The sequence below is a fragment of the Lacerta agilis genome, chromosome 5, assembly GCF_009819535.1.
Source record: "Lacerta agilis isolate rLacAgi1 chromosome 5, rLacAgi1.pri, whole genome shotgun sequence".
Taxonomy (NCBI): Eukaryota; Metazoa; Chordata; class Lepidosauria; order Squamata; family Lacertidae; genus Lacerta; species Lacerta agilis.
In genome coordinates, this window is record NC_046316.1 from 57,572,465 (window position 1) to 57,600,177 (window position 27,713).

At 41.5% G+C, this 27,713-nt stretch overlaps 2 protein-coding genes across 5 annotated transcripts in view; one reads left to right on the forward strand and one right to left on the reverse strand.

The window, feature by feature from the left end:
* The window catches only part of NGEF (neuronal guanine nucleotide exchange factor), a 62,183-nt gene extending 52,973 nt beyond the window's left edge, over nucleotides 1-9,210 (forward strand). For all 3 annotated transcript variants that reach the window (XM_033150011.1, XM_033150012.1, XM_033150013.1), the window contains 6 exons: nucleotides 1,946-2,035; nucleotides 3,669-3,832; nucleotides 4,678-4,833; nucleotides 7,034-7,113; nucleotides 7,872-7,976; nucleotides 8,450-9,210. In XM_033150011.1, the coding sequence (XP_033005902.1) occupies nucleotides 1,946-2,035; nucleotides 3,669-3,832; nucleotides 4,678-4,833; nucleotides 7,034-7,113; nucleotides 7,872-7,976; nucleotides 8,450-8,622 (768 nt within the window). In that variant the 3' untranslated portion in view covers nucleotides 8,623-9,210. The remainder of the gene's footprint in view (nucleotides 1-1,945; nucleotides 2,036-3,668; nucleotides 3,833-4,677; nucleotides 4,834-7,033; nucleotides 7,114-7,871; nucleotides 7,977-8,449) is intronic.
* Nucleotides 9,211-14,221: 5,011 nt separating this feature from the next.
* Nucleotides 14,222-27,230, reverse strand: SNORC (secondary ossification center associated regulator of chondrocyte maturation). 2 transcript variants are annotated; one of them, XM_033150016.1, is made up of 3 exons: nucleotides 26,943-27,230; nucleotides 16,015-16,194; nucleotides 14,222-14,363 (listed from the first exon to the last, which is right to left on the reverse strand). In XM_033150016.1, exons 1-3 carry the CDS (start codon nucleotides 27,013-27,015, stop codon nucleotides 14,254-14,256), a joined length of 363 nt encoding a protein of 120 aa, XP_033005907.1. In that variant the 5' UTR covers nucleotides 27,016-27,230; the 3' UTR covers nucleotides 14,222-14,253. The 2 variants fall into 2 exon arrangements, with proteins under 2 accessions (XP_033005907.1, XP_033005905.1); XM_033150014.1 differs by having other exon boundaries at nucleotides 16,015-16,197.
* Between the last annotated feature and the right edge of the window lie 483 nt (nucleotides 27,231-27,713).

Sequence of the window (27,713 nt, forward strand, 5' to 3'; positions counted from 1 at the left end):
ATATTTAGGATTTTTCGGAGCAAATGGGACTTCTTCTCTGCCTCTGTGCAGAGAATGTTGATAGCCATTGCCATTCAAATGTGTGTGTGCCGTGTCATGTGATTGATTATGCAGGGTGGGTATTTTATTTAAGCTGACACCCCTGCCCCCCCCATGTGTTTTGAAGAATCCCCCTACCCTCCAGAGTGGATTTGGGAGTGGGACATGTGGGGAAAAGAGAGGGAGAGGTAGTCCCACTGTGCAGGCATTAGTCCTTGCATTAATAGGATGACTTTGAATTTAATGCTTAATCCTGTGTATCTGGTATCTGGAAGAAATAATATCCAAGGAAGAGTTGCCTCATAATTCAGAGTGCAAAAGCTGTAGTCAGACACTTGAAGGTGATAGATTCCACAGAGAGCAGTGATTTAATTAGCTGCCACCTGAAGCAGACTGTTAGTAGGTCAGACTTTATCCAAGAGTACAAACTTATTTTTCTGACCCAAAATCACGTGTGCCATAATATACCTTTTTATTAGTGTTTCAGCTCCTTTTGAACTCCATTTCTACAAGGCTTCTTATCATGTGTGTTGCCTGTCTACTTATGTATTTTGAGGTTAGGCCAAGTACAATATACTTTTAACATGAGTCTGAACCAGTCTGTCACATGCAGGGGATTGCATCAGCCCACACAAAGAAGCCACCCGACCTCCACTGTCCCTGTGTGTTCACATGGAGACAGAAGATCTTCATACAGCCAATGCACCTAGACCAAACTCATATGATCAATCCCATGGAAATAATCTGGAATGGACCATGTAGTGTGTAGGCTACACTCAAATGTATACTGTACTTGGTATACTCACAAATGCAATTAGAGGGGCAACACACAAAGATGGTAAACAGATGTTCCCCTCCATGAAGTGGGCTAGATCATAAGTCCTGTCCAGTGTCATTGGGATCAAGTGGACCCTGATTCCTCTCAAGCCAAGTTTTAGTGGACCCTCATTTTCTATGACTACCTGTCTGCTGAATTACATAGGCCCCAGTTCCAGACATGAACCTAGTAGAATTGTTCCTGAGCCTTCAATGATGCAGCAAGCTGGGGTGGGAAGCCACTCGGAAATGTACTTCGAAGTGAAGGCAACGCCTTCACCTTCCTTCCATCTGATGTCACAAATTATGCCAGGGGTGGGGCAGATGGACATGGTTTAGGGAAAACTATATTGTGAGCTAAATTAGGGCCCCTGTCTGGTCTCATTAGGTCCATGGGCCAGAGGTCCCCCGGCCCTGCTGTGAGGCTGCCGAAATGTGATGGTGTCATCAGGAATTGATAGCACAAATACCTCTATGAATGTGAAACACAACCACCTGCATTGTTGAAAGCTTCTGAATTTGTGATAGAACTGACCAGTCTAGTAAATCTGAGTTCCATTCTATTTTGGCTTGGTTCCACCATTAGGACTATAGTAGAATTTGAAAGCTTCTCTAGGGTTTATGTTAAATCAGAAATGTCTTGACTGTATAAAACTATGAAATCCACTGAGCTATAGCCCTTTCTCTTTCTAACCAGGAACCAAAGTAAGCCTCACCTCAGGTGATTCTTGCTTGCTATTTTATTAATAGTAATTAATAATAATCACTTATTAAGTAATAATAGAGTTGGAACCTATTTCCCTTCATCCATGGGTGCATGCCCCCCCTTATCTTACTGGGGTGAACAATGCTTTGATTTCCTTCACATGAGGTCTAGCTAACTCCTCGTCAGTGACACTTTGATGTGAACAAGTTTGTTATTAAAATCTTGTCGAAGTTGTGCTTTTATTTACAGAACTACTTCTAAATGAAGTTAAACATGCTTTTCTACTTCCACCTCATTCAATCTGTTCTCGGTGGGCTTCCAGTTTTCAACCCTGAGACAAGGAATCATGTTTCTGATATACTCTCATTTCTTGGTCTCTTCTAGGTGGTGAAGGCATGCAACGAAGGTGTTAGGAAGATGAGCCGTACAGAACAGATGATCAGCATCCAGAAAATGCTAGAATTTAAGATCAAGGTAAAAATGTAGGCTAAGTCCTAAGGAGAGGAACAGATATATGTTGCAGGGCAAAACCATTGCCCCTAATGATTATATTAAACAATCACTGATCTAATTTATTCCTGAACAGATCAGTCCTAGCTTTGGTACCCTTTTTTAAAATGCAAGTCAGGGTTCAGTCTGCCTGGCTGCTTTACGGACACCAAGTTACCTGGCTACCCGTGTCTCCTGCTCCACTGACTGGATCAGGCATAGGCAAACTTGGCCCTCCATATGTTTTGGGACTACAGTTCCCAGCACCCCTGACCACTGGTCCTGTTACCTAGGGATGATGGGAGTTGTAGTCCCAATACACCTGGAGGGCCGAGTTTGCCTATGCCTGGACTGGATCATACAGAATGCATCCAGTGATTATGCTTGCTGAGCCATTCCCAGTCATTTGTATTATTTGTAACTCAGTGCTGACTAATATAGCACTGTGGAGCTCTCCTCCAGCTCCTTTATCTATTTTTTATTTGTATAATTTTCTTACCAGTGCTACAGGCCAGCTGTGTGGTGTGAATTTTGTTGAAATTAACCCTAAAGAGGCTCTTGAGGCAAGATATGCCAAAACATATCCCACTCGTCATTATTGTCCTTTTGCTTAGAATGAGACTTTAAAGTTTCCAATTGATAATTTAATTTCCTTTGATGATCTGCAACGACCATGTATTTTATTCCCATTATATACATCTTCAGAGAGCCAACTTTTAATGTTACTTTTATTAAGCATTTCACAGGGTAATAGGAGAAAAGGGGGGGGGAATATGAGCATGCCAAAAAGTTATAACTTTTACAATAAAGAAAAGACAACTTGCAGTTGGCTGCTGTCGTTAAACTTCTCATTGCTGTATTGAACAAACATCATCCACAAAATTATCTACTTGGCATTACTCCCTGAGCCTAATATAATTTGTAATTTTGGCAATCTCAGCTATTCGCAGATCCTCTTTAAACAGATTTTAAGCCAAGGAGTGACAGCTTTTTTGAAATTCACTGCTAAACTAATTTTGGCTATGCACAGATGATTTGTAGTAAGTTCTAGGTCACATCTCTGTCTTTACCTTCAGTTAATACTGGATCTAATAATGTTTCATATACTTTAATTCATATCTTTTTAGTTGAATCTTCTCTTCCAGTACCTTTGTATTGCCTGATAGATGCTGCTAAATAGGAACGAAGTTGTATTCTTCTTTTTATATATGAACAAAGTCCTTTGCAATAAAGCCACTTCTCCAGACTTTGACAAAACCACTTTCTCATATTTTGGTATCTTAAAGGGATGTTAAATACTGCTGATCAACATTTTACATTTTTTCCCCAGTTGACAGACACAATTTTAAGAGAACACTGACAGTTGCTGGGAACCCCAGGAGAGGATAGTGCTCTTGTTTGTGGTTTCCCCACAGGCATCTGTTTGGTCACTGTGAGAACAGGATGCTGGAGTAGATGTGCCATTGGCCTGATCCAGCAGGCTCTTATTAGGTCCTACCTGGAACTATAGCTTCTGTGTAGTTTATATTTAAAGCTTTCCTTTGCAGTGAATTCAGAGGGATTGCCATAAGATGCTATGTTGCAGTGCTCCTGATTATTATTTTATTTCCTTCATTAGTCTGTGCCCATCATCTCTCACTCCCGTTGGCTGCTAAAGCAGGGAGAACTGCAGCAAATGAATGGCCCCAAAACATCACGTACCCTCCGCACAAAGAAACTCTTCAGAGAAGTCTACTTGTTCCTCTTCAATGATTTGCTAGTGCTCTGCAGACAAATTTCTAGGTGAGTTTGAAACAGAGAGAAACAGAATTTGAGCTGTACTATGTTTATTCAGTCTCAGTTGAATCGGTCTCAATCCTGCCAGAGATAGTTTCTGATTGTTAATTTAATCTATTGATGGGCTGCCCAAGTAGCTGTAGACGAATTTTCAGCACTCATAGTAAAGAATTAAGCAAAGGCAGGTGTTTATTTTGTTGTTCTGGGTTTTTTAAATAGACAATTCTTTACCTTTGCCTGTCTCCCCCCCCCCTCAAATTGTTAGGAAAGGACTAAAGCAGGGATGAAGAGCTTATGACTCTGCAAAGGCTGTTGGTCTCAGCCAGCAGGGACACTGGTCAGGGTTGATTTCCAACAACATCTGGAGGTCACATGTTCCTCATCTCTAGAATAAAGATACGATGCATTCTGTCCTTGAGAACAGAAAACTTGCATCAGAGGAGGGTCATGAGGGAAGCGTGTGCCTAACTTTCCCCCTTCTAATCACTACATGTTTGTAAAAAAAAAAAAAAAGGACTTTGGAACACTGGCAGGGGGTTAAACAGCTGGCTTGGGGAAAGTTTCAGAATAAAGTATATGACTCAAGAAGAGTTAACCCCTCCTATCTCTGCTGTCCTCTTTCAGATGCAAAAAAATCTCTTCCCAAGCACGCTTAACAAGATTTTGTTATACCCAGATAACAGTTTCAGGTGTAGTTTACTCCTTTGTCACTAAGCCATCCATTCTTCAGAAAGAATATTTTGCCTATGAGAAATGTAGTCACCTATTTCCCTGCCCCATCTTTTAGGCCCTGCTTATACCCCAGCCTAGGCTATAACTAGTGTTTCTGACACCTTTCTTTTCTCTCTCAGTGACAAATATCAGGTGTTTGACTCTGCACCCCGAGGACTTCTACGGGTGGAGGAGCTGGAAGACCAAGGACAGAGCTTGGCAAATGTCTTCATCCTGAGACTGCTGGAAAATGCAGATGACCGCGAAGTCAGCTACATGCTAAAGGCATCATCACAGTAAGCATAACAAGGCAGTATCTGGGGAAATTGTAGATTGTGTGGATGATCTCATTGCACTTTCTTACAATAGATTCTGAACTATTATTGCTCTTGGGATGACCTTACCTATATTTATAAGCAGGCACAGGCATTGTTCCATAGGCATCATATTTGATGGGGACTGTCTTCTAAATGACAGTGTTGATTGTGAGTTCATTTGCCCTTTGTCAACATCCTGCAACACTTTAGGGTAATTTGTTTCCTACCACAATTCTTTACTTATTCTTTACTTACTGGTGATTCTGTCATATGGTCTGCTTCAGTGGCTGCTTGTGTACAGGAAATGCAGTCTCCAGTCCTTCCCACAGAACTAGAATGAATTTGCCCTCCCTACTGCAGACAAAGAGGGAAAGGCAGGCGGATGTCAAAGGAGGCTTCTTGTTTGTCCTATGAACTCATACTGTAGCCATGAACAAAATATTCACGCATCCACACACACTCCAGTGGTGGAGAAAACACCCAAGGGATAGAATATGTTGAAACACCCAAAGACTGAATTCTGTCCCATTGAACTAATGACAAAAATATTGCCACAGGTATGTCGACTATAGATATCTGCTCCAAAACTGCATTCGAATTCTGCCTTCTCTCACCTCTGTCCTCATTTTGTCCTGTATGAATGACCATTTGTAGATTATTAAATGCATGGACCCTAGGAAATACTGCAGTACATTTTCAAGTATTCCTATGGGAATATAAAATGTAACTGCCTATTTGCTAAGCACAATAAATGTTACGTACATAAAAGATACCATTTTGGAAGGTACAGAAGTTTAGAAACATGGTAGTAACTATCTTGTTAACTGCCCTGAGATCTTTTGATGAAAGGTGGTATGCAAATATAATTAATAATAATAATATCCATCCCCCCCAGTGTGCAGATGGCATATTCAAATGGGTTCATCCTTCATACCGTTACCCCAAATCCTGCATGATGCAAAACTTTTTATTTCTTTCCAGTACTGCTTCTTCTTTGCAAAATTTCACACCTAGCAGTGCGGGAAGCACTGTTTCTGCTCCAAATTAAGTATGTTGCTAACGATAGATTAAGAAAAGTTGGCACTCGAAGTGTTCTTTCTAGTTCAACACCCATTTGAGCAGAAAATTTATTCAGTTAACGTGCATTACCGACAAACTGTTGTAGATGGAGGACATGGTAAATAGGAGAAAATATTTCTTCCTTTTGTTGTAAAAACCTTGTCCCCCGCTCTCTTCCTGGTTCCCTGGAGTAAGCGACAAAGACAACTACAACCTCAGCAGCCCCTCTGCTTAAACCTGGAAGTGCCTGGCTTGAGCAGAGAAGCAGCAGCAATAGCTGTCCAGCCTACGCAATGATTCCAGGAGACTGAAGAGGTTTCCCCAAGCTCCCCCCACTTCTTTTGACCCTAAAGCTTCTCTTTAACTTAGAGAATGAACAAGGAAGGTGGCTTCACCCCTTGAGCTCAAATTTCATGACTCCAAAAGAACATGGAGAACATATTCCTTCTCACTTTTGTCCACAAAGCTATTACTGGAAGGGGAATTTGGCTCGGTAAACCCTGCTGTCACCGAGACTAATCAGAGTCCCCAAACCTATTGTTCTTTAAACTGCAAAAAGGGAGACAAAGAGGGGGTTAAAAACTGGGCTCTTTCCTCCTGAACCCCTGTTCTTCTCAGGGACATAAGCATCCCAGATCTCCCATATCAAAACCACTTTAACCCTAAGAAAGGGAATGACTGTTCCAGGTATTTATAGAAAACAATACATGAAAAATGAAGGTGAAAAATGGGATAGAGGAATGAGTCTTCTGTCAAGGGATTCTGAAATATGGCTGAGCTCTTTCAATAGAGTTCATGGATTTGCCTTGAACTCCTTATTGTCTTAGGTTGTGCATGACTTTCTAACCAGTGGGTGGGAGCACATGAGTCAGGATGTGTGAATGAGTGACACTTAACTGACTTGGTTGACGGGAGAGGGAACACATGGATTTTACCATTAAAGTAGGGGCAGGGGCAGTAAGACAGAAATGCAGGAATGGCACAGTATGCAGAAAGTGGATTTATTTATGCTTTATACTTGTAGACTCCTATGTGGCAAGTCACAGATTCCACTGACCCTTTCCAAATTACATGGAAAACACTGATTGCCATGCTCTCTCCTGCTTTATTCCCAATGCAGAAGTGAAATGAAGCGCTGGATGATCTTGCTGGCTCCAAATCGGCGAACCAAGTTTGTTTCCTTTACATCCAGGCTCATGGGTAAGGAGGGCAAGGGGGGGGGGAAGGAGGGAATGATAGAAAGCTGTCATCCAGGTGGATTTTAAGAGCACATCACTGCTCTTGGTTGGGTTCTAGCGATGTCAGTTCTAGGATACAAAGGCAGATCAGGTCCTAATTACAGAACAAAATTCCATTCTAAGCTTCACTTTTGAATTGTGCGCCCTGAAGCAAATTTTTGTGAAGCCAAGAAGTCAGCTTCTTATCCCTTCACCAAAAGATTCAGTAAGAGATTACCTACCCTATTCTTGTCTACAGAATTTTATGCAACATCACTGTTCCATATTTGTCTGCTGCCCAGTCATCTCAGTCCCCCATCAGTACCATTACATGTTACACCCAAGTGCAAGAAGCTAATCTGAGATCCCTTCCCCTCTTGGATGAGATTCTATGCATTTCTCAAAACCTCTGACTGAGGATGCAACTTGTCCCCAAGATCAGCCACTGCACTCACTGGCCCATTGGTTGAATTATTTGCTGAGATGACACAGCCTAACTAGCTTACCATTTTTTCTCCAAGGTGGTTCCTTTGTAGCTACAGTAGTACAGGCATTATCAATTATGCTACAGACTTTTGCTATTCTAATGCCTTGACCAGAGAGGCAAAAGGTCACTATATATTACAGCAGTTGGACACTCACACACACACACACATTTTAGCAGCAGACACCCTCCCATTTCTCTCTTATAGTATTCATAAAGGGTTCTGCAAACTAGTAATTTCCCTTTTCCACTTGCAGATTGCCCTCAAGTACAGTGTGTCCATCCTTATGTGGCTCAGCAGCCAGATGAGCTGTCGCTGGAACTGGCTGATGTACTTAACATCCTGGAAAAGACAGATGATGGTAAGAAGTGTCCATATTTGGGTTTTAATGCAGGCACAAATGCACAACAAAATCATAACGGGGGAACTGTGTAGGAAGTTAATATCTTGCAGCATTAAGGACTGATTGTACAGTATGATCCAGTGCTCCTCACTCAGATGGTGGTATATGGCCTGTTAATTGGGCTGTCAGGAAATGAATGAGGGCCAATGCATATTTTTTGTTATTTTTCATACTCTTTTTCACTCAGATTGCCAAAGCATTGCGGTCCCAGTGAAGCAGAATTCTTATAAGCCTTTGTAAATTGCAACATCTGCTTCACACAGAAAATATTACGTAACCAGCTTCCCTTAATATATTCTGATATGATTGTTGTATAACTTCCCTTCTTGTACCAGTTTTGAACCTTACTTGCATTAACTCATCGCTGCTTTGCTGAGCTGCCACTATTATGCTTTCTCCACCCACAATCATCCTTTTTCAAAAAAATCTAGGTTGGATATTTGGGGAGCGCTTGCATGATCAAGAGAGAGGTTGGTTCCCCAGCTCCATGGGTGAAGAGATTATGAACCCCAAGATTCGATCTCAAAACTTAAAGGAGTGTTTCCGGGTACACAAGTCAGATGACAGTCAGCGGAGGAAGATGGGCAGCAGGAATAGACAATGATCACTGCACACCGTTCTGGGCAGTTGTATTTCAGAAACAATGAATGTCAGATGCTGAGACAACGGAAGGTGGCACAAGTATCGTTTTTTGTGAAGCATGTCCTCTCTCCTCCAAGCTAATGAACTTCTTTGCATACTTGATGCATCATGGATAGTATCTCTGAAGACAAACTTGAAAAGAGGTGAGGCCGCCATGTGCCTGTACAGAACTAGGAGCTGTAAAATGTAATTTCCTATTGTATTGCAAAGAGTGTAAATCTCTTAACACTGCATGGTAAGGAAACAGTGAATGCTGATCAACTGGAAAAAGTACAAGAAGGCCCAAGAGGTTAGCAGCCTGATTCCTTAATACTCCATCAAGTGGCACAAGGTGTAGCATTTGATTTTCCAGTGCGCAATCCAGGCACACAGGAGCGCACCACCTTTGAAAGTGTGTACAGTATCGGTATCCACACTTCTACACTCAGGAAGTTTTTCTGTAGGAACTGAGTCTGGAGTACCCACACAGGCACACCAACAGGTATCCCTTATAAATAAACACATTGGTGATTCTTTAAATGCATTGGTGATTCTTTAACAGAGGTAAAAATAATAATAATGGCAGAGCATAGTCTTCTGTGCTACAAAATATTTCACAGAAATATTTACACTGTACTCTTGGGCTACCCTGTAGGAAACTGCAGAGGAGAATACTGACGTAGAGAAGCTGCATGGTTTAAAACAGGAGTGGGAAGCCTATCCTAGCTCAAGGGCAGTATTGCTTCATGAGCAACTTGCAGGGGGCCATACAACAGAGATGAGCATGGCTATAGACAAAAGTGGGCAGAGCAAAAGCTGGGATGAACCTACATTCCAACTTTACAGAGGTCAGAGGTCCCCTACACATGCTTCTCTCCATTCAGGCAAGGAAGAGGAATTACCGCAGCAAAAGAACATTTCAAGCCAGGCAAAAGCAGTCAAGGGGGCCATGACAGGCGAGAGTCCCAAGGGTACAGAGGTATTCCACACACACACACACACCAAGCATGAGGTTCTCCACCCCGACCTAAAATAGGAAAGGACTGGAAATTCACTGTTTCTCATAGCTGTGCAGTTCACCACCTGGACCCATATCCTAAGTGCAAACTATAATAATCACTAGCAATGCAATCCTAGAGCTGTCTTTTCAGGAGTAAGACCTATTGAGTTCAATGAGCCTTACTCCCAGGTAAGTGCATGTAGGATTCCAATCTGACTGCGTTTAAGTTTTACAACAAAGTTCTTTGAGAGGGCTAAACTATGTCTAAATATTGAGAGGGTGGCTGAGTGGATAGTACAGGCTTAGGCCCTGAACAAATGCACTGACAGTATCCCATAGGTATGTTTCACTACTCAGCTCTGTTGCACATACTAAAGAATTTTTCGGGGGGACGGGACCAAGAAAACAAGGAGTGGAGAGAGTCAGCTCAAGGCATGCATGACATTCTATAGTCATGCTAAATCAGCAGAGCTACAGAACTCAGCCAGGGCCAGCAAATTTCTGTGTTATTTCCCTGGTGTATATATGGACAAGGATAACAGTATTTCAAATAATATTTCTGTCCAGTTCAGAGTTTTGAATGAAATGCATCCTTGTCAATACAAGTGGGTTAAACTGATTATGGACCAAATGCTCATTCAAAGAGGAACTGAGACCACTAGGCAGCAACAACAGCAGGCTTGAGGGACAAGATGGCATGCTTTTGTACTAAATGTTGTCTGCAAAAGTTTTACTAAAGCAATAGGAAGGCCTGTTGCATGTCAGTTGAGCATTAATCCTCAGCTGTACACATGAACTCTATGTATAATACTTTCAAGTTGGTGTATATAAATGCTTACAAAGCCAGGAAATAGCTTCTACTTTGCTGCAAAAGATACAACTGGCAAACAAGATGCTTCTCTGGAAGGGAGAGAGAAGATTCACAATAGAGAGAATTTGACTAAGGACCATTATATAGTCAACCATGAGACAGAGATCAAGAAAATTGAAGATTGTAAAGCACTTTGCATATTAAAAGCGTTACATAAACAATAACGGATAAGGAGTATTTATTTAATAGCAACACTCCCCAGTGCTCTGTGTTAAGAGGCTCCTTGCACAAGGGCCTATGTACACTGCATTTTTCTTTTTCAAGCTAGTTCACAAGGCTATGAATGTATGAATCACTTATTCTTATACTGTCTTTATACTGAGTCATACTGTTCTACCCAGCTTTGTACTATCTGCTCAGATTGGTCACAGCTCTTCAAGGTCTCCTACATACCTGCCTTTCAGCTGGAAATGCCAGGGATTGGACCTAGGACCTTCTGCAAAAACCTTTGATTCTGCTCAACTATTGCTATGTTTTTTAAAAAGATTGCCTTTCATCCCAAATCAGGCCTACAAGGCAACTTGTATAAGTACATAAACTGAGAAATAAAGGTGCTATTTAGATTTGTTCACAAAAAATGTAACAAAACAGTCTTCCCACATCTTTTTGGCCCAGGTATATAATCACCATTTGCCCAATGGATAAAGGCAGCTGCTAGAAAATGGCAAAGCAGCCAAGGACACGTACCTTTTACCTTGTTAACTTTTATTGGGAACACTTTTTGAACCTCTTTCAGCTCTTACTTACAGGCAACTAACTTAATTTAAACTCAATCCAGTGTGGTGTGTTGGACTAAGACCTGGGAGACCAGGGTTCAAATCCCCCCTCTGCCACGAAGCTCACCAGTCACTGCCTCTCAGCCTAACCTACCTCACAGGGGTGTTCTGGATATTAAATGAGAAGGTGGTGAATGAAACCTTACGCTCCTTGGAGAAGTGGTAGGCTAGCAATGCAATAAAATACATAACAATTAGCAGTAAGACAATGATAGTAACTAACATTCCTGATCATTCAGTCATGCACAGCTTTCACTTACACTGGTTCAGCCATGCCCCTAGCATTACACTATTGCCAGAAATTGAGATTTTTAAAAAATGAATTTTTAACACCCACAGCCAAGGAGTAGCATATTGAACTGTACAAGGCTAAGGTTACCCAATAGCTGAGTTACGGAAAGCAAAAAGCTCCTGGCATTCACCAGACTTAACCAATCCTGCTAATTTAACAAAACCTCTCAGAGAAACGCAAAAGCAGATTGCTGTAATTTTGAGTGCCAAGTTACACAGTGTACCAATTAACTTCCTCCAGTTACCAGAATTAGGTAGCTTGGTGTATTTTTACACACAAGCATAGACCTTGGGATCACAGGCCATTATGACACCACCAGAACGAAATGTAGGAGAGGGAGGTAATATTTTTTCTTACTATGAAAACAGCAATGGCCAAACAAGCAGCTTTCAGTACTTTGATTTCTCCAGCAGCTAGCTCTCACCTACTCCACACCCTGTAGTCATAAACATGAATGTACTAATTAAACACATGCACATACTGACCACAGATTTAATTACATTGTTTGGGAACGTGGCTTGTTTTCCAAATCCGCTTCTTACATTCAGACCTTTAAAATAATATTTTATTGAAGCACAAGTGTACATATTGCAACTTGACAAAACAAAGGTGGGTAAGCACATAACACAGATGACTGCAGCCACAAGTATTTCTAGACTAGAATGCAATGTAATTACATTATAAACTTTCCAAAAGAATAAATACCATGATGGAAAAAGAATCCCTGGCACATATTTTTTTGACTTGAGAGATGAAAAGAAACCATGTTTTGAAGGAATCTCTCTAACTGTGCCCTCTCCTGCTGGTCTATTTCAATACATTAACATTTTCAGTTCGGTGGATTCAGTTCTGGATTGAACATCTAGAGAAGCTTTTCCAGTAACTATCAGCCTTCATTCTAGTCATGTAAACAGAATAGGATGATCTCCTAGTAGAGAAGCTGCTGCTAATCCTCTCGATATAATACAGGAAGAACTACTAACTTTTGAGTCATGCAGGGTGATCTATATGTACAATGTGCAATATATAATCCCCAAAACCTCTTTGCAGAATGTTGTAACAGCTTTACGTGTCCACATGTTTATCGGATAATTTCTTTCCTTGCATCACTCTCTATTAATGTGATGAAGATGGATGGGGGTAAGACACGACTCTGTTCAGCTCGTTAACAAAGGACTGTGGAATCACACCTTTAGCCTGGCCCCCTTGTTGTACTTGCTCCTTCTGGCTTCGAACATACTCATAGCAAATGTGGTGGCACAGGCTGTACTCATGTAGGCTCCCCACACAAGAACCCCGATTGCACAGGGAGCCTGCCCATCAACAGGGCTGAAGGCAGGGCCACACTGGCGCTTTGTACTTGAATGACAACTGAACAGGGCTCTATATATGAGCTTCAATAAAGCTGAGCTGGACCTGAGCAGCTGCTTGGTCCATACAGGAGCCCAATGATGTTCTGCCTTTTCAAATCCAATTGCTGTCTGCCATTGGGCTGGTTTTTTAAAAAAAATATTTACACTTTATTTAAACAAACATAGATAAACAATAGACAATATATTTTGCTACCAAAAAAGCAAGAGCCATCCATGCATTTTTCCTCTTGTAACCTAAAAGCCATTCCTGACAGTGTAATATACGGATAGCAGGGCTATAGTTCCTGAATTCTTAGCTATGTAGAAAATGAAACAGTGCCAAGCTTCTCCAAAGTCATTGTTTAGCCCCTGGCCTCTCTGATTTGCTTCGTGAGTGTGTGTGTGTGTGTGTGTGTATTGGCAATGCCTGCTTGCCAAACATAACCATCCCATTTATCCAGGTGAAAATCCTCAGACAATTTCCCTGTCTGCCATCATAAAAAACACACAGTAATTTGCTTTGTTGTTATTATTATTATTTTTTGCTAAGGTTGATCTAGTTGAGGCAACATGTTCCTCAGCCACCCCTGTACTGCATATTTGTATCTAACTAAGCAGAGGTGCCTGCTTAACACAAACAGGAGCTTTTTAATCTCACTTCCCCCACCTCCCTCAAATATTATATCCAGGTCATACTAATAAGGCTTGTTGGTGGCATGAGCCATTAAATGAAAGCCAGAGCAAACAGTATGTGTGTGTGTGTATATATATACATACACACACACACACACACACACACACACAAGACCAGGCATTCCACAAATAAATAAAATATACCAGGCTCCCACCCCCAGCTACTGCTACAGAAGCTAAAAGTCAATAATCTGATTACAGTTTTATTCTAGCCGTAGCAAGAGCTTGGAAAGATGCATTTGAGCACATGTGCCAAGTTAATGTGACTTTTAAAACAATGCACACAATTTATTGCGTTTGGATTAGTGGCACAAATACACACACACATATATATATTGGCCAAGAAACTCTTACTTCACAGCAACTTCTCAATTTGTGTACACGTGTCCCTCAGTCCCCACTCTAAATACCACTTGTGCCATCACTAATGTTTTCAAAGTATTTGTATTAGAAAAGGGGATCTGATCCCAGGAGGCTCCAAAAGCAGGCTTTATATCCTGCAACATTTGGAAAACGCAGGTGCTAGAGGAACTTGTTTTTTCCCTTTTCACAGACAGAAAGCAGTAAGTGCAGAAGAAGGAAAGGGCTCAGACAGGTGTATATTAGGAAAAAGAACCTTTTTTATTGATTTCAGGAAGCAGAAAACTTTCGCAGGGTGATGACGATCAGGGCCACAATCACAGATGTGCCCAGCAGAGCAGCGATCACTATGGCACCAATGGCTCCAGGACCCAGAGACCCTGCAGGTGACAAAGAGGAGGGGGGAAAGCAGACAGGTTCAGGAGAACAGAAAAGTGCCTCTGCAAAACATGTGCAGGAAATACACAGTCTTTCCTCCCAGCATACATCTTTGCTAACAAGTACAGCACCAGGAAAACAACACTGGATTGTACTGGATCATTCTCTTAAGTAATGCTGTGTATAAAGCCCATGTGCTAGATCCCCTAAGCCAGTGGTTAGCGGGTGGGCCAATCTAGGTCAGAGTATAAGGATAAGGGGCCATATATGGCTCTTCCCCTTCTTGACGCATTTGCTGACATCATGCATACTCTCAATTGCTGGTTGAGGGAGAAAGTCCGAGACTAGAATGCTGCACTGACATTCCTTGGGGAAGGTAAAGAAATGGCTCTGTTGTGTCATTCTTTACATCTACAGAAGAAACAGATTTAATTTTGGTTGCAAGCAGGAGTGAACAATAGATCCCTAGTTACACCAGGAGTTTTAAGAATTTAAGGCAGATATGCAGCAGATCGCTGGGGTTGTATGTGTTTTGTTTTCTCCATTTATCAAGGATCTTACATGATTTATTCAGAAAAATCCAAAATACTAAGCCAGATTTTTTCTTTTGTCAATGTTCTGGCTTTTATCATGCATTTTTTGGTTTTATCCTGTAATTTTTCTGCTGTGAATCGCCCCGAGATCTTCAGATGGAGGGCAGTATACAAATTTAATAAAAAATAATAAATAAAAGTAGTGTCAGCTTTAGATTGCTTGTTTCCTTATGCTATAGTTAACACGAACCACAGTTTGGCTGGGTTTAGATATAGTGAGTAAGTGTGAGTCATTTAAAGTGGCTGAGCCAGAGGAGGTGAAAGAAGAACCCGAGGCTGAGATTTTTGCACATGAAGGATAAACTATGATCTAGCATTGGCACCCCATGTCTCTTGGGCTTGCCAATTGGAAGGTTGGCAGTTCGAATCTGCACAACGGGATGTCAGAGAAGTTCCTTCACTGACACGGGGTAAGCTCCTGTTGCTCTGTCCCAGCTTCTGACAACCTAGCAGTTCAAAGGCATACCAGTGCAAGTAGATAAATAGGTATTGCTGCAGCAGGAAGGTAAACTGTTTTCACGCACTCTGGCACTCGTCACAGTCCTCCATGCACCAGTAGTGGTTCAGTCACGCTGGCCACATGACCAAGCATTTGTCTGTGGTCATCCCAAGGGAGCTGGCGTTTGTCTGTGGACAAACACTGGTCTGGCTCCTTTGGTATGAAAAGCGAGATTAATGCCACACCCCATAGTCACCTTTGACTGGACTTAACCATCCAGGGTCCTTTACCTTTTTATCTTTGGAGAAGATGAATTTCTTAAATGCCAAAGGAATGGTATTGTTTATGGTGCATCAATAAAATGGAAATCTGTTTTGTTTGTATTTCTCCTTTACAGAGCAATGCAAAACTGCTAGTGGTTGTTGTTGTTTTAGTCATCCATTGCAGTATTTCATGAGACATTTTGCTACTCTTCCAAAATTGTGTTAAAATTTGTTTCATTTAGAAGGAAACGATGGCTGCCAATACAGCCATCCCAACATAACAAATTTTTGTGAGCTGATACAGTGCCCCCCCACCCAAAGCCGTGTTGTTTAGCACCCCATCCCCAATAACATGTACCGTTCCCATTATCCAGTTGGTGCAGATGGGTTGTGTCCTCTGGTTCATAATCAGAAGTGTAAGGTGGGAATCCTGGAGAGTCGGAGAAGCGGGCTGTGGTGGTGGTCTCTGAGGGCCCTCCTCCTGATGGCAGCTCTGGTGGGTCATTCCATAGCGTTGGGAGAGGCCCTTGGGGGTATTCTGCTAGAACAACACACACAAAAGCCCAGTTAATCATTTCAGACTATCCTGACCACAGCCTCTTAAATTCTGGCACTAGAGATTCAACAGGAACCCTATTTCAAATTTTGAACACTAGCTGAAAGCTATTCTATTCCATTAGACTTATGCAGGCTTTATCTTTCCATAACAGTCAATTTCTGATTTTAACTATTTAATATGGATTTATGCACAATTATTGTAAAAAAAAACCCCAAAAAACCCTGTGATAATTTTTTTAATGAACAGTGGTATATAATTAGGTTTGTAAAATAAATAAATTAATTAACACTGGGATGCTGAAAGGCTCATTAAGGCTTCCTCTTTCCCTAGGCAATAACAAGTACATCTTAATAAGTGGTAGCAAAAGAATGGGTTGCATTGCCCTCTGCTGGATAAAGTCGTCAGAGCTGTTCAGTTCTCCCTTGGTTCTGAGCCTGCAACCTCCAGCCACACCTAATGGTGCTTTGAAATATTTATTCTAAACTTTTCATCATCTCTGCCCATCTTCCTTCTGTTTGCTGTATTGACAGTTTGACCAAAATTGGCCCCACAAGGCTTGCCATTTGGGCACAGTCAGTTACAGCAGTTCATGTGGTTTCATGCTCTGCCTTTCAATTACAAAAATATGTATTAGCATATCTGAAGAAGTGTGCATGCATACGAAAGCTCATACCAAGAACAAACTTAGTTGGTCTCTAAGGTGCTACTGGAAAGAAATTTTTATTATGTATTAGCATGATAATCTTACCCATACATGTTGGGGGGGGGGAACCTTGTTGTACTTGTGTTTGCTTTTTGCTTAAGTGGAAAAATGGAGAAATAAGCATGGCAAAGCTGAAGAGGGGAGTACACAGTATTCATATACTTTAAAAATTCAAACCATCTTTTTAAGGGATAAAAGGAACCCCAAGTGGTCCATTTACTGGTCACTAGAAACACTTAAGAACCATAATCCTAAAACGTCTTCTACCATGACATATCATGCTATGCCCACAAAGTTTTTAAAAGCTAGGAAAAATAAGGCTGCAATAAACAGGAAATAAGGAAATAGGATTGGATAGAAAAGGGTACAGCTTCAGGTAGTTTTGCAGGCTACCTAAACTTAGGTTGGGGGCTGCAGGTTGCCCCACACCCCCGTGGCTCATTTTATGGTTGTGCTGTTTAGGCTCAACTGTTCAATGTCTTGCATGAGTCCTTGGAAATCTAGATGGAACTGGAGGGCTTGAAATACACCTTTGATTGGTGGCAAATGTGTTTTTCCACAGGGAGGGGGCATATTTGTCACAACTTTTTTCACGGCAAATGACTTGAGAAACTGGGCCCAGTCTTTCCATGCAAGGCCTATTTGCAATCTAGAGCCTGGCTCTGATTACCTTAGCTTCTCAAGTTTAGACGATACAATACAACCAATTCTTCTTTTGATTTTTGCTCTTGGAGGCTTCTGCCCACTGAAGAATTTACAGATTGAAAAAAGCTTGCAAATATTTTAAACATCTGGTGAGTCCAAGGAGAGGCCAAGCACTGAGCACAGTTGCAGGATTAATGGAGCCTTTGCGTTGTTGGCAATCTTCTCCCTGCCCACAATGTTAGCTTCTCACTCTCCCGGCAGACTTTCCCTGCCAGGACTTTCACAGGCAGGACACACAGCCCTGGAACCAGGATAGACAGGAACCCAGACCCTCCCCTGACGGTGCCCCTCAGATGCCTTCTCAGGTGAGATTCCAAGAAAACTACATTTTCTTTGATGTTGCCATTCATGTCCTGTTTTTTTCCCCCTAAGCGGGCTCTGGAGGAACTCAAAAGGCCCTTTCTGTTTATATGTGGCTGGACCCAGAAGGCAGCAATCAATGCTCATTTTGTCTGAGCAGGACGAGGCAGAGGCCCCAGCAAGAACCGGAGACATTCTGCAGGGCTCTGTCAAAACCACTGGAAATGTCACACCAAACTGAAAATGTGGAGCAAAACATTCAAAGCTATCTAATCGCATAAGATGATCCCCTGGCCTGAGGGGAAATATAGCTGAGGGCCAAAGGTTGCAGTAGTTTGCCAGTAGACAAAGAATGTACAGAAGTTTTGCTTTAAAAAAACGAAACAAAAATGCACAACACTCTATAAGAAAAGTGGGATCAGGGTAAGTCTCACTTCAGGCTAGTAGATAAAAAGACTTATCAGTGATAGGACCAGTGCTATTTTTCTAGAAAAAGAGGTTCCAAAGCTCACCATTAACTTATCTTTTGTTCTCTTAGAATGGCAATGGCACCCACCTGAGCTTTGGCTGGAAAAAAGCCATAGGTAGGACACTCAGTCTTCATGTGTGGAAAAGCTTCAGTCCACAGCATTGCTGCTCGAAGACTCTCAAGTAGAGGGCTAACCGGTCAGGGTTGATAGCATAGGCTTGCATGGATTGCTGCCTTAGTGATCCTCATAAAGGGGTCATTTAGTCTGCCAACAGGACAGTCCGATTTGGTGCACCACATAGTCAATAAGTGTGAATTATACCAGTGGCATTTGGATCGTGCTGAAATTCCATCTGTAACCTACCTTGCTTAGTAGGGAAAAACATGCACACCACTGAGTATAAATAAAGCTGTGGTCAGCAACTGGCCAAACTGACAGCCACGAGTCGGCCTGCAAACTAATGCTGGCCCCTTCTAGATTGTGCCTCACACCTTAATGAATAAACTGCTGTGGAGACAAAAATCACAACACATGAAAGAAAGAAAAAAAAAGTCATCTCTAAAATCTCGTGGATAAAGTTTCTTCATAGTTCCCCTCACAAACAAGTATTAAGGTTACTGAAGCCATGTGTTGTGCAGCATCTGTAATAACGCTAGACTGAGGTGAGGAAACTGTGCTCCAAGGAGCACATGCGGCTCTCGGTCTCATTTTGTGTGTCCCTCAGCCTAGTTTCAAAACTCCACCCACTGCACAAACCCCGCCCACTTTGGCTCAGCCCACAACACCTATGACTTCAACCACTTTGGCACTGCCAAGCGATGTAAATCTGATTACCTCAAAGATACAGCCCTTGGGAGAGGGGAGGTTCCCTTCCCTGTGCCTTAGGCAATAATCCTCCAGCTAGTTAACAAAATCAAATCCTACCACAAATGATGTAAAATGCCTGTTAACTTGGTTCTTAAAGTGAGTAATATACAGTACTCACATTTGGAAAGGTGCCATTTTTTACAACCTGGTGAAGGATCGCCTTACCTCACATGTCTGATTGACTGCTTTGATCTGTGGAACTGCCACTTTTGCCAGTGCCACATAATGTTTGTTCTGCACATGCAAGGAATTAGTCCTTCAGTGTGGCAGCCCCTGCACTCTGAAACTCATGATCAGTTAATATTAGGCAGATGTCTTCACTGTAATGCTTTCAGTGCCTGCTAAAAACTTTTTTGTTCAAGCAAACCTACCCAGGTGTGTAATTTTTACATGGCATTTTATCTTATGCTTTTTTAAAAATGCTGATGTTATGTTTTGAAAATTCTTAGAGCAGTTTGTTTTAAACATCTGATTTTATCAGTATTTTAATGTGTTTTTTATATTGTTCTATGTAACTTGCTTAAAGGTTTTGATGATTAAATCTTGTTAACACCTATGTTTTTTCAGATTCTGCCATAGGTTGGAGATAAGTTCTCATTGCCAAGGAAAGACATCCAAGCTAGGTTTTCCTTAAAGTAGGGTATTTGCTTGAAATATTTTCTCTGCTTTATTAGAAAACTTTCATTTAAAAAATCTGACATAGCTTCTCTCTATGTTGTATATTATCTCTCTGTGCTGTATAGAACATAACATTCACTTTAAGGATGTTCCTAGCAATGTTTCCTTCAATCCCAGTCATATGACATGATTTGCCTTATATTTACTTGCCCCGTGACTAATATATTGGCATAATTTTTGGTAATGAAGATTCATATTCTTTAAAACACAGTATCAACTGTCTACTTAAGCATCCAAACAGTCCTAGCATTTTATTCAAGGCTCCTGTTATCGGTTTCATTCAAGATAAACTTTAACTCACTCAGGAGCAACAGGTTGGAGCTGAAGCCTCAAGTGCCTTGGCTAAAAAATCTTCACCCAAAGCAAGCAACAGCTGGTTTCAGGCAAATTGGTAGTATAAAGATGCTTGCCAGGCCACTGCTGCAGTTACCCTGAGGTAAAAGGTAAAGGTAAAGGTACCCCTAACCGTTAGGTCCAGTCGCAGATGACTCTGGGGTTGTGGTGCTCATCTCGCTTTATTGGCCGAGGCAGCCGGCGTACAACTTCCAAGTCATGTGGCCAGCATGACTAAGCCCCTTCTAGTGAACCAGAGTAGCGCACGGAAACGCCGTTTACCTTCCTGCCGGAGCAGTACCTATTTATGTACTTGCACTTTGTGCTTTCGAACTGCTAGGTTGGCAGGAGCAGGGATCAAGCAATGGAAGCTCACCCTGTCGCGGGGATTTGAACCACCGACTTTCTGATCGGCAAGCCCTAGGCCCTGTAGTTTAACCCACAGCGCCACCCGCGTCCCTCAGCCTAAATTTCCTGCCTTTCCTTCCAAAGGAGCCCATGGAGGCAACAAACACCTGATAAAGACATTGCAATGCAGCTGTAGACTGTACTGTTGAAGAGACAGTACCTGTCTAATATTTAAGGAGAAGGAATTCCAAAAGGTAGGTGCCACAACACTTAAGGCCTGATTCTTTACATTGTGTGGGGCAGATCTCCTGCTAAAATGGTAGCTGCAGGATGCCCCCAGTTGCAGAATTCAGTGTTTGATTGGGTTTATAAGAAGTGAAATGATCTTTCATTAACCCTAGTCCCAAGCCTCATACACCAAAACCAGAACCTTGAATTTAGCCTGGTTGGCAGCCAAAGGCCAATGAAGAACCTGAGCTAAAGCCTATTACAGTACTGACAAAATGCCCTTCCCTTGAGAACAAACAACTGTAGTCTGAGGTTGGGGGCTTGAGATATTCATAATCCTCTCCAGAATTGTCAGGGTGTTTCATTAAATAAAAATTATACCCACTTGCTTAGGAAGTAGCAATCTGACTCCTCCCTTTGAGTGATCTGCCCAGTTTGCTAAAGTACTCATATCCTGCTTGCATCCCTTCACTGCATGCTCCAATGACCAAAGGAGGGGAAAGCAGCTGGAATGCCTGTGCTTTCCTCCCTTGTCAATTATAGCAATAGTTTTGCTCAAATTTGTAATAGTTGTACATTGATTTTCCTGGATTGAAAACAAATTGGTCAGCAAATTGATTGTTAGGAGTCATCTACACCCCTCACAGAGCTACAATTCCCAGAGTTCCCTGGGAAGAGGGCTTAATTGTTAAATCACTCTGCAAATTGTAACTCTGTGAAGGAAACAGGGGTCTCTTAACAACATTCAGCACCTTTCAAAAGCTACAGCTCCCAGAATCCTTTGGGGGAGAAGCCATGACTGTTTAAATTGGTATCATAGTGCTTTAAATGTTTGCTGTGAATGTGGCCTTTAATTTGTAGACTTTCAAATGTAACAATGCTTAAATCACAGTGCTGTGAAAAGTTTTGACTTGTGATTTCTCCTATAGATCAAGCTGCTGCTGTTCAAAGCCCAAGGCCAGGCCTGTTTCCCATCTTCATCAGTTGACGTTTTCCAATTTGAATGCTGTGAATATAATTTTCCTTCAACCAAAGTGCTACTAACAAGCGACAACTGCAACAACAGGTGGTCTACTTGCAGTTTAGGCAGCATGTTAGCATCAACTCTCTGATCTTAAACAACCAATCTCTTCTCTCTACCATCGCCTCATCTTGCCCTGTGCTTTGTGAAGTGCTGTGATTGGCATTTATAAGCACAGGATAGGAACATAGAATTTGTGCCTAAAGTCTGAAAAAAATATGTTTTTGTTAAAAATGGCCAAAGCCCACCAAAAGATGACATTTCCAACTCAAATTGCACCCAGGAAGAAATTATATCCCACATAATTTAAAAGTAACAGAGTGGTTGGGATAAGCAAGAACCCACACTCTCTCAAAGACTTCCTGATCAACAGGGATTGGTGTTTAATTAGAGTTGTTATAATCTCCCTTTAATTTGAAACTTGCCACAAGCCTCAAACACTGATCTAAGTTAATGTAGCTTGTCAAAGAAACTTAAAACTGGGATGACAATTTAATAATGCTGGCAAAGCGAACAAAGTGCTAAAAGGTCCAGGTTATGTAATATATACTCTGCTGAGAAAACACCACAGTAGTCCCCATAGGTATCAGTTTCAAACCAACCATGGTACAAGTAGTCTCTGAAAATGAGGATGCCTCTGAACAAACTGACATATTTTAGTCAAAAATGGGGGTGCTGCAACATACCAATGAATCATTTATTCCATCTTGACACATGAACAAAGGGGAAAATAAAATGTCTGAGAACACATGCTTAGAGAACCACTGTGGCTCAGATATGTTTTATTTTCACCTCACTTCTTTCTCTGGATTAGTTATAGGCTATTTTTTTTAAAATGAGGATCACTTTGCAGCAGCTCCTCTGGAGAAATCAACTCCTCTTCCAAAGCGCATCCTATCTCCACAGCCACTAGTCCATCATCCATTTGTACTGGGATGAGTGAAAAAGCCAGCATGGCTATTTTAACTGGGGCATTAGCAGGCAATATGACAGTGCAGAGTTGTCTCAGGCCATCTTGTCCCTGCTCTTGCAAACATTAACGTCCCGGAAAGCTTGAAACCAAGCTCCACTGCTGTCTTGCAAGTGGCCTGATTTAAACATGATCCATATGCAGAGTTCAAATAATCAGTGTTAGCCTTGGTTCAAATCAAGAAACGGAAGCCTCCATCTGCAGCAGAAAAAACTGATTGATTCTATGCTGTGTATATATGAAGAGAAACATCTGCATGGACTCCTGATTCCATCACTTTCAAGAAGGTTTGCAGGAAGACTGAGGGGTTTTGACTGTTCTTTCCACATGGATAGTTGTGAGGTGAAGGTGGTCAGGGACTAATCGCTTGGGTTGATTCTCAGCTACTAAAGATTTAAAACATCAGTAGTACTTGGGGGCTGAGATCAGTATCTCCCTGCTCACTTTGGAGGTTGCTGTTGTGGAAAGCCAGAGGCGCCAGCACAGAAAAGCAGGGACCCATAAGTGCTCTCAGAGACCAAGAGTGGGCTGTACGGACTCAGGTAGCCCCAGTGGGCATGTGGCCAGTGTGTGGATGAAAGAAGCCCTTCTTCAGAGGCACAAAGGGAAGTCTGTGATGGTACAAGCTCAAGCATGGGTCTACACAAAGCACCATGGTTGCTCTGGATGCTAAATAAACTTGTTTACAAAAAAAGGCCAGGGCTATGTATATAGCTAAGCACACAAGGGGACTGGCTGTACCCCTTTCATCATTTCGTTGGGACACATGGCAAGGAGTTTTCGTCCTGACTTGTACATTGAAAGGCAAATTTAAAAACAACCTCCAAAAGGCACAATGGGAATAAAAATGAATCTTCTTTCAGAGTGTGATATCCAACACATATGTCACTTTTAGATTTTGCAGCTTTTATCTGGTATGCTTCACAGAAAAGATACAACCATATTATAGTATGTTCATTCACTGCTCCTCCTCTTTCAGAGGCCATCGGAACCAACTGCCTTGTGAAAAAGAGAACGTTGGGTTGGAAAGCTGTTTTTTTGGGAGGTCCACAAAGACCTGTTGCACAACTGTGAGCAGCCAACAGCAGCAAGTCCATATGTTCTTGCCTTGTAACCAAGATCTAGTGCCCGTTTGCTTCTCCCTCCCCAATCCTTTTTCCTTTTGTGTCACATCTTTTAAAATTGGAAGCCTGGGGGCAGAGACTGGCTCTTTTTTTGTACCCTAAGAAGAGCGAGGTAAAAATGCTTTACAATTATAAGTAATAAATATTATATGTTGACCTTCTAAGTCACCCTGTTTAGCTTTTTAAAGACAGGATAAAAATGATCAAAGTAAATAAAAAATGGAATTTTACCTGCATTTCACCCATTACCTTTTAAAATGCTATTTATGTTCTAAGGCAGTTTTAAGGTAATAGGGAAATCTAAACAGTCCAATGCATTAACTGCCTTGAGATCTTTTGATGAAGGGTGGGTTATTTATTTATTTAGCAAGCAGGCATCAGACTGGGATTCAAATTTGAGCTCATCTGCAAACTTATAAGGCAGAAGTTTCATCCTGGATAAAAGAAAAAAAGGGCAGGTTCCTTGATGCCTGTTCATTACATCAGAAATACAATATTCAAATGATGAATGACTGAGCAATCAGATAAAATACAACAGAGAAATTAATTATCTCCTCCAGCACAAAGCACTTCCAACGGTCAGCTCATACATACAGCTGTGAGTCAAGTGTTGAAAAATGCAGGGATAAGACATCAAGGGATGTACCAACAATATGAAAAGAGAGAGAGAGAGAGAGAAAAGAAGAAGAAGAAGAAGAAGAAGAAGAAGAAGAAGAAGAAGAAGAAGAAGAAGAAGAAGAAGAAGAACACAAAGATGACTGTGTAAAGAAAAGTTAAGGGATTGCCTGTGCTGAAAGGCTCATTGCTGGATGCAGAGCTAAACCAAGAAATAAACTGCACTTTAAAGCAAAATGAAAATGCTAAAATCAATAGCAAGTCCCTTGGTCAACACTTCCAAATATTATCAGTACTATGGAGACAAAGAAATGCAATGTGGCAGCATCAAACAATGTTGTTGCAACCATTCTGCCAAGTTCCAATAAGGAAAACCAATGCAATTAAAATACTGCAACACACTGTAGAGAAAATGATTAAGAGATTTATCATGTATGGGATTCTTCTACCATCTATGAAAGCCAGGACTCACATTTTATGGTAAAAATATAATACCCTTTTTGGTCTCATAAGCAGATGACTTTTTCTGCTGCTTCTGGAAGCGAAGAGTCCTCACACATTAAAACAATATATTTTATTGTATGAAGGGGTACTGATGATGTTCCTAAAGAGGCAATGTTGTTTGTGCCAAGTCCAAGATGGGGGTATCATCTCATCTTCCCTGCTGTTAGTTAGCAAAATATACGGTATATTGACACCTTTGATGCAACCTACCAAAGACAAAGCATTGCCACTAATGCTCATGGTCAGGAATTAAGCAGCTTTATAGCTCCAGTAGTGTCAATCCAAATGCAACAAAGATAGAATGAACATATTGATAATGGCTTCACATTAAGGCTTTGGAAACTCATTAGTATTATGTTACCATTTATATTTTTAAGTGAAACACCACAAGCTTCTAACAAGCCCTGTGTAGCTTTTGTATGGCTTGTGTGTTCCACGACTGTCTAAAATGTACTGCAAAGGTTGAGAAGTTTTCTGCCCCTTCACTGGGCAAAGAACTTTCGAAGTTTGTAATGAGCAAGCTAATGGTGGAATCCTAGGCATGCATGTCTACTCAGAAGTAAGTCCTATTCAATGGAACTTCCTTCCAGGTAAGGGATATAGGATTGCAGTCTATGAGCCTTGAAACAACATTATTAGCAGCATTTGTACAAAAATCCCCCTCAATAGCAAGGATGCATGGGCCCTTGCTGTGGGCAGTGGTAGCTGCTTTTGACTCAAAAGAGGTCCAATTTCTTTTAACAATCCAGTTAAAGGATCCCAGGTACCTTATTATCACACATATGGCTTTGTCCTGCTCCAGGGGTCCAATCTGGGGCCTTCCAGATATTGTTGGACCATGGCTCCCATCACCTGCAGCCAGCAAGGCCAATGGTCAGATAAGACAGGAGTTGTAATCAAAACCAACTTTAGGGCCACAAGTTAACCACCCATTTTATTCAGTTGTCACACAAACAGATTGCCCAATCCAAGAGTGTTTTTAAAAGGGATTGGGGAATTGCAGTTAGGTTACTTTTAAGCTTACACTTTTAAAATCGTATTTTGCATAAATGTTTTTCTGACACTGAATTCCACTGGTATTCTCAGCATTGAACAAACAGGCACATGTGGATCTTGCCAAAGGGAGCACACTGATTAGGACTTGTGTACACACACTATCTCTCTCTGTGTTTAATAATTAAAATTTTATACTGATGGCTCAAATTCAGCACAAAGAAAAATGATGCCCTACAGTTTATGTATGATGCAAGTGGTGTGTGATGCATCTTGTATATATGCATCTTGTGATGTTTGCCTACTTCACATAATTTCTTCTACGAATCAAGGGTAGGGATAAAGACTTGGAAAAGACACTAAAACCTGTCTTCTGGGCCACTGAATCTCTTATTCTGCCACTTGCCTAGAGAGTTCACCAGTACAGTATTCCCATACAATTATCTTCAGAGACAGGACTAAAAACTTCCTTAAAAAACAAACAAACATAATTCTCATGGTGCTTAATTATATATACAATGCCAAATTCCACATTTGTATGGTGCCAGCACAAGATATACAGTCCTAAAAATGATAATTCAAGCCTAACTTTGCTGCTGACAACTCTTCAAGGTTTTAGGGCACCAATGTTTTTCCAGGTGCACATGAACTCACTGAAACCTACTCCTCAGTTCATAAAATGCTACCCATAGCCTCAGTTTTGCCTAGATTTTAGATACTTCTCTTACTCAGCACTAACGATCAATACTCCAATTGAATTCCACTTTGTTTTACTGGAGAAGGAACACAAGATGCTTGGGAGAAGTGAGGAAACAAGTAAAGAGGTCAGGGCTGCAATGGTAATTTGGAAAGAAGAATTCCAACTTACCTGTTTCCACAAAAGGGACCAGAACTCCAGACAGTGTCAGCAGGATGAGACGAAGGACCTTGGTGTGGGGCATTGCCTCCTTCGGGAAGTAATATGTCTTTGGGAATGCTCAGACTCTCTGAAGCCTTTAATGAGGAAGAAACTTTTCCTGGAGCTAATGAAAACCTTGTCCAATTCGCTCACAAGCCTTTTCACATGTGTATACGACACAGAGAATTGCAAATACTCTGCAGAGGTTCAGCTCATTCACACACACAGATTCAGACAGACCTACCTCTTCATGCCAGAAGGCAGCTCCACCCATGTTGTCTTCCACCCCCCACCCCACCCCAAATTCTACCGTTGGTCCTTGGAAACCAACCCTCCCCACCAGAGCAAAGCCCACACCCTCTGGCAGTTAGCTGCAAAACCCAAAAGGCGCCAAGGACTGCACCGGGTTTCTAACAACTGGCGTACACATCTAACATCACCATATGTTAAGGACAGTGGTGAATAACAGCATTCATTAAAAATGCTAAACCCGAAGTAGACACATATTTGGATAAGCTGTAGCATACATCCTGCAAGTATTCAGCCCAACATTTAACTGGGGAATAATGATGACCACAGAACCGTTTGGGTTATCAGAACTGTCCAACTGAACACTAACACACTCTCATGGCAAACTGGGGTGAAAACAACTGATATTTGCTGCATTTTATGAAATCCCAATTGATTTAACTCTCCTCTGATGCAGGTTTCTGTAAAGGTTTCATCTTAGTTCAAACAACT

Coding starts and splice junctions, on each gene's coding strand:
- SNORC (XM_033150014.1), bottom strand. CDS start 27,015: ATGCCCCACACCAAGGTCCTTCGTCTCATCCTGCTGACACTGTCTGGA. Junction 16,198..26,942: donor GGTCCCTTTTGTGGAAACAG/GTAAGTTGGAAT, acceptor GTGTTGTTCTAG/CAGAATACCCCCAAGGGCCT. Junction 14,364..16,014: donor CCAACTGGATAATGGGAACG/GTACATGTTATT, acceptor TGTCACCTGCAG/GGTCTCTGGGTCCTGGAGCC.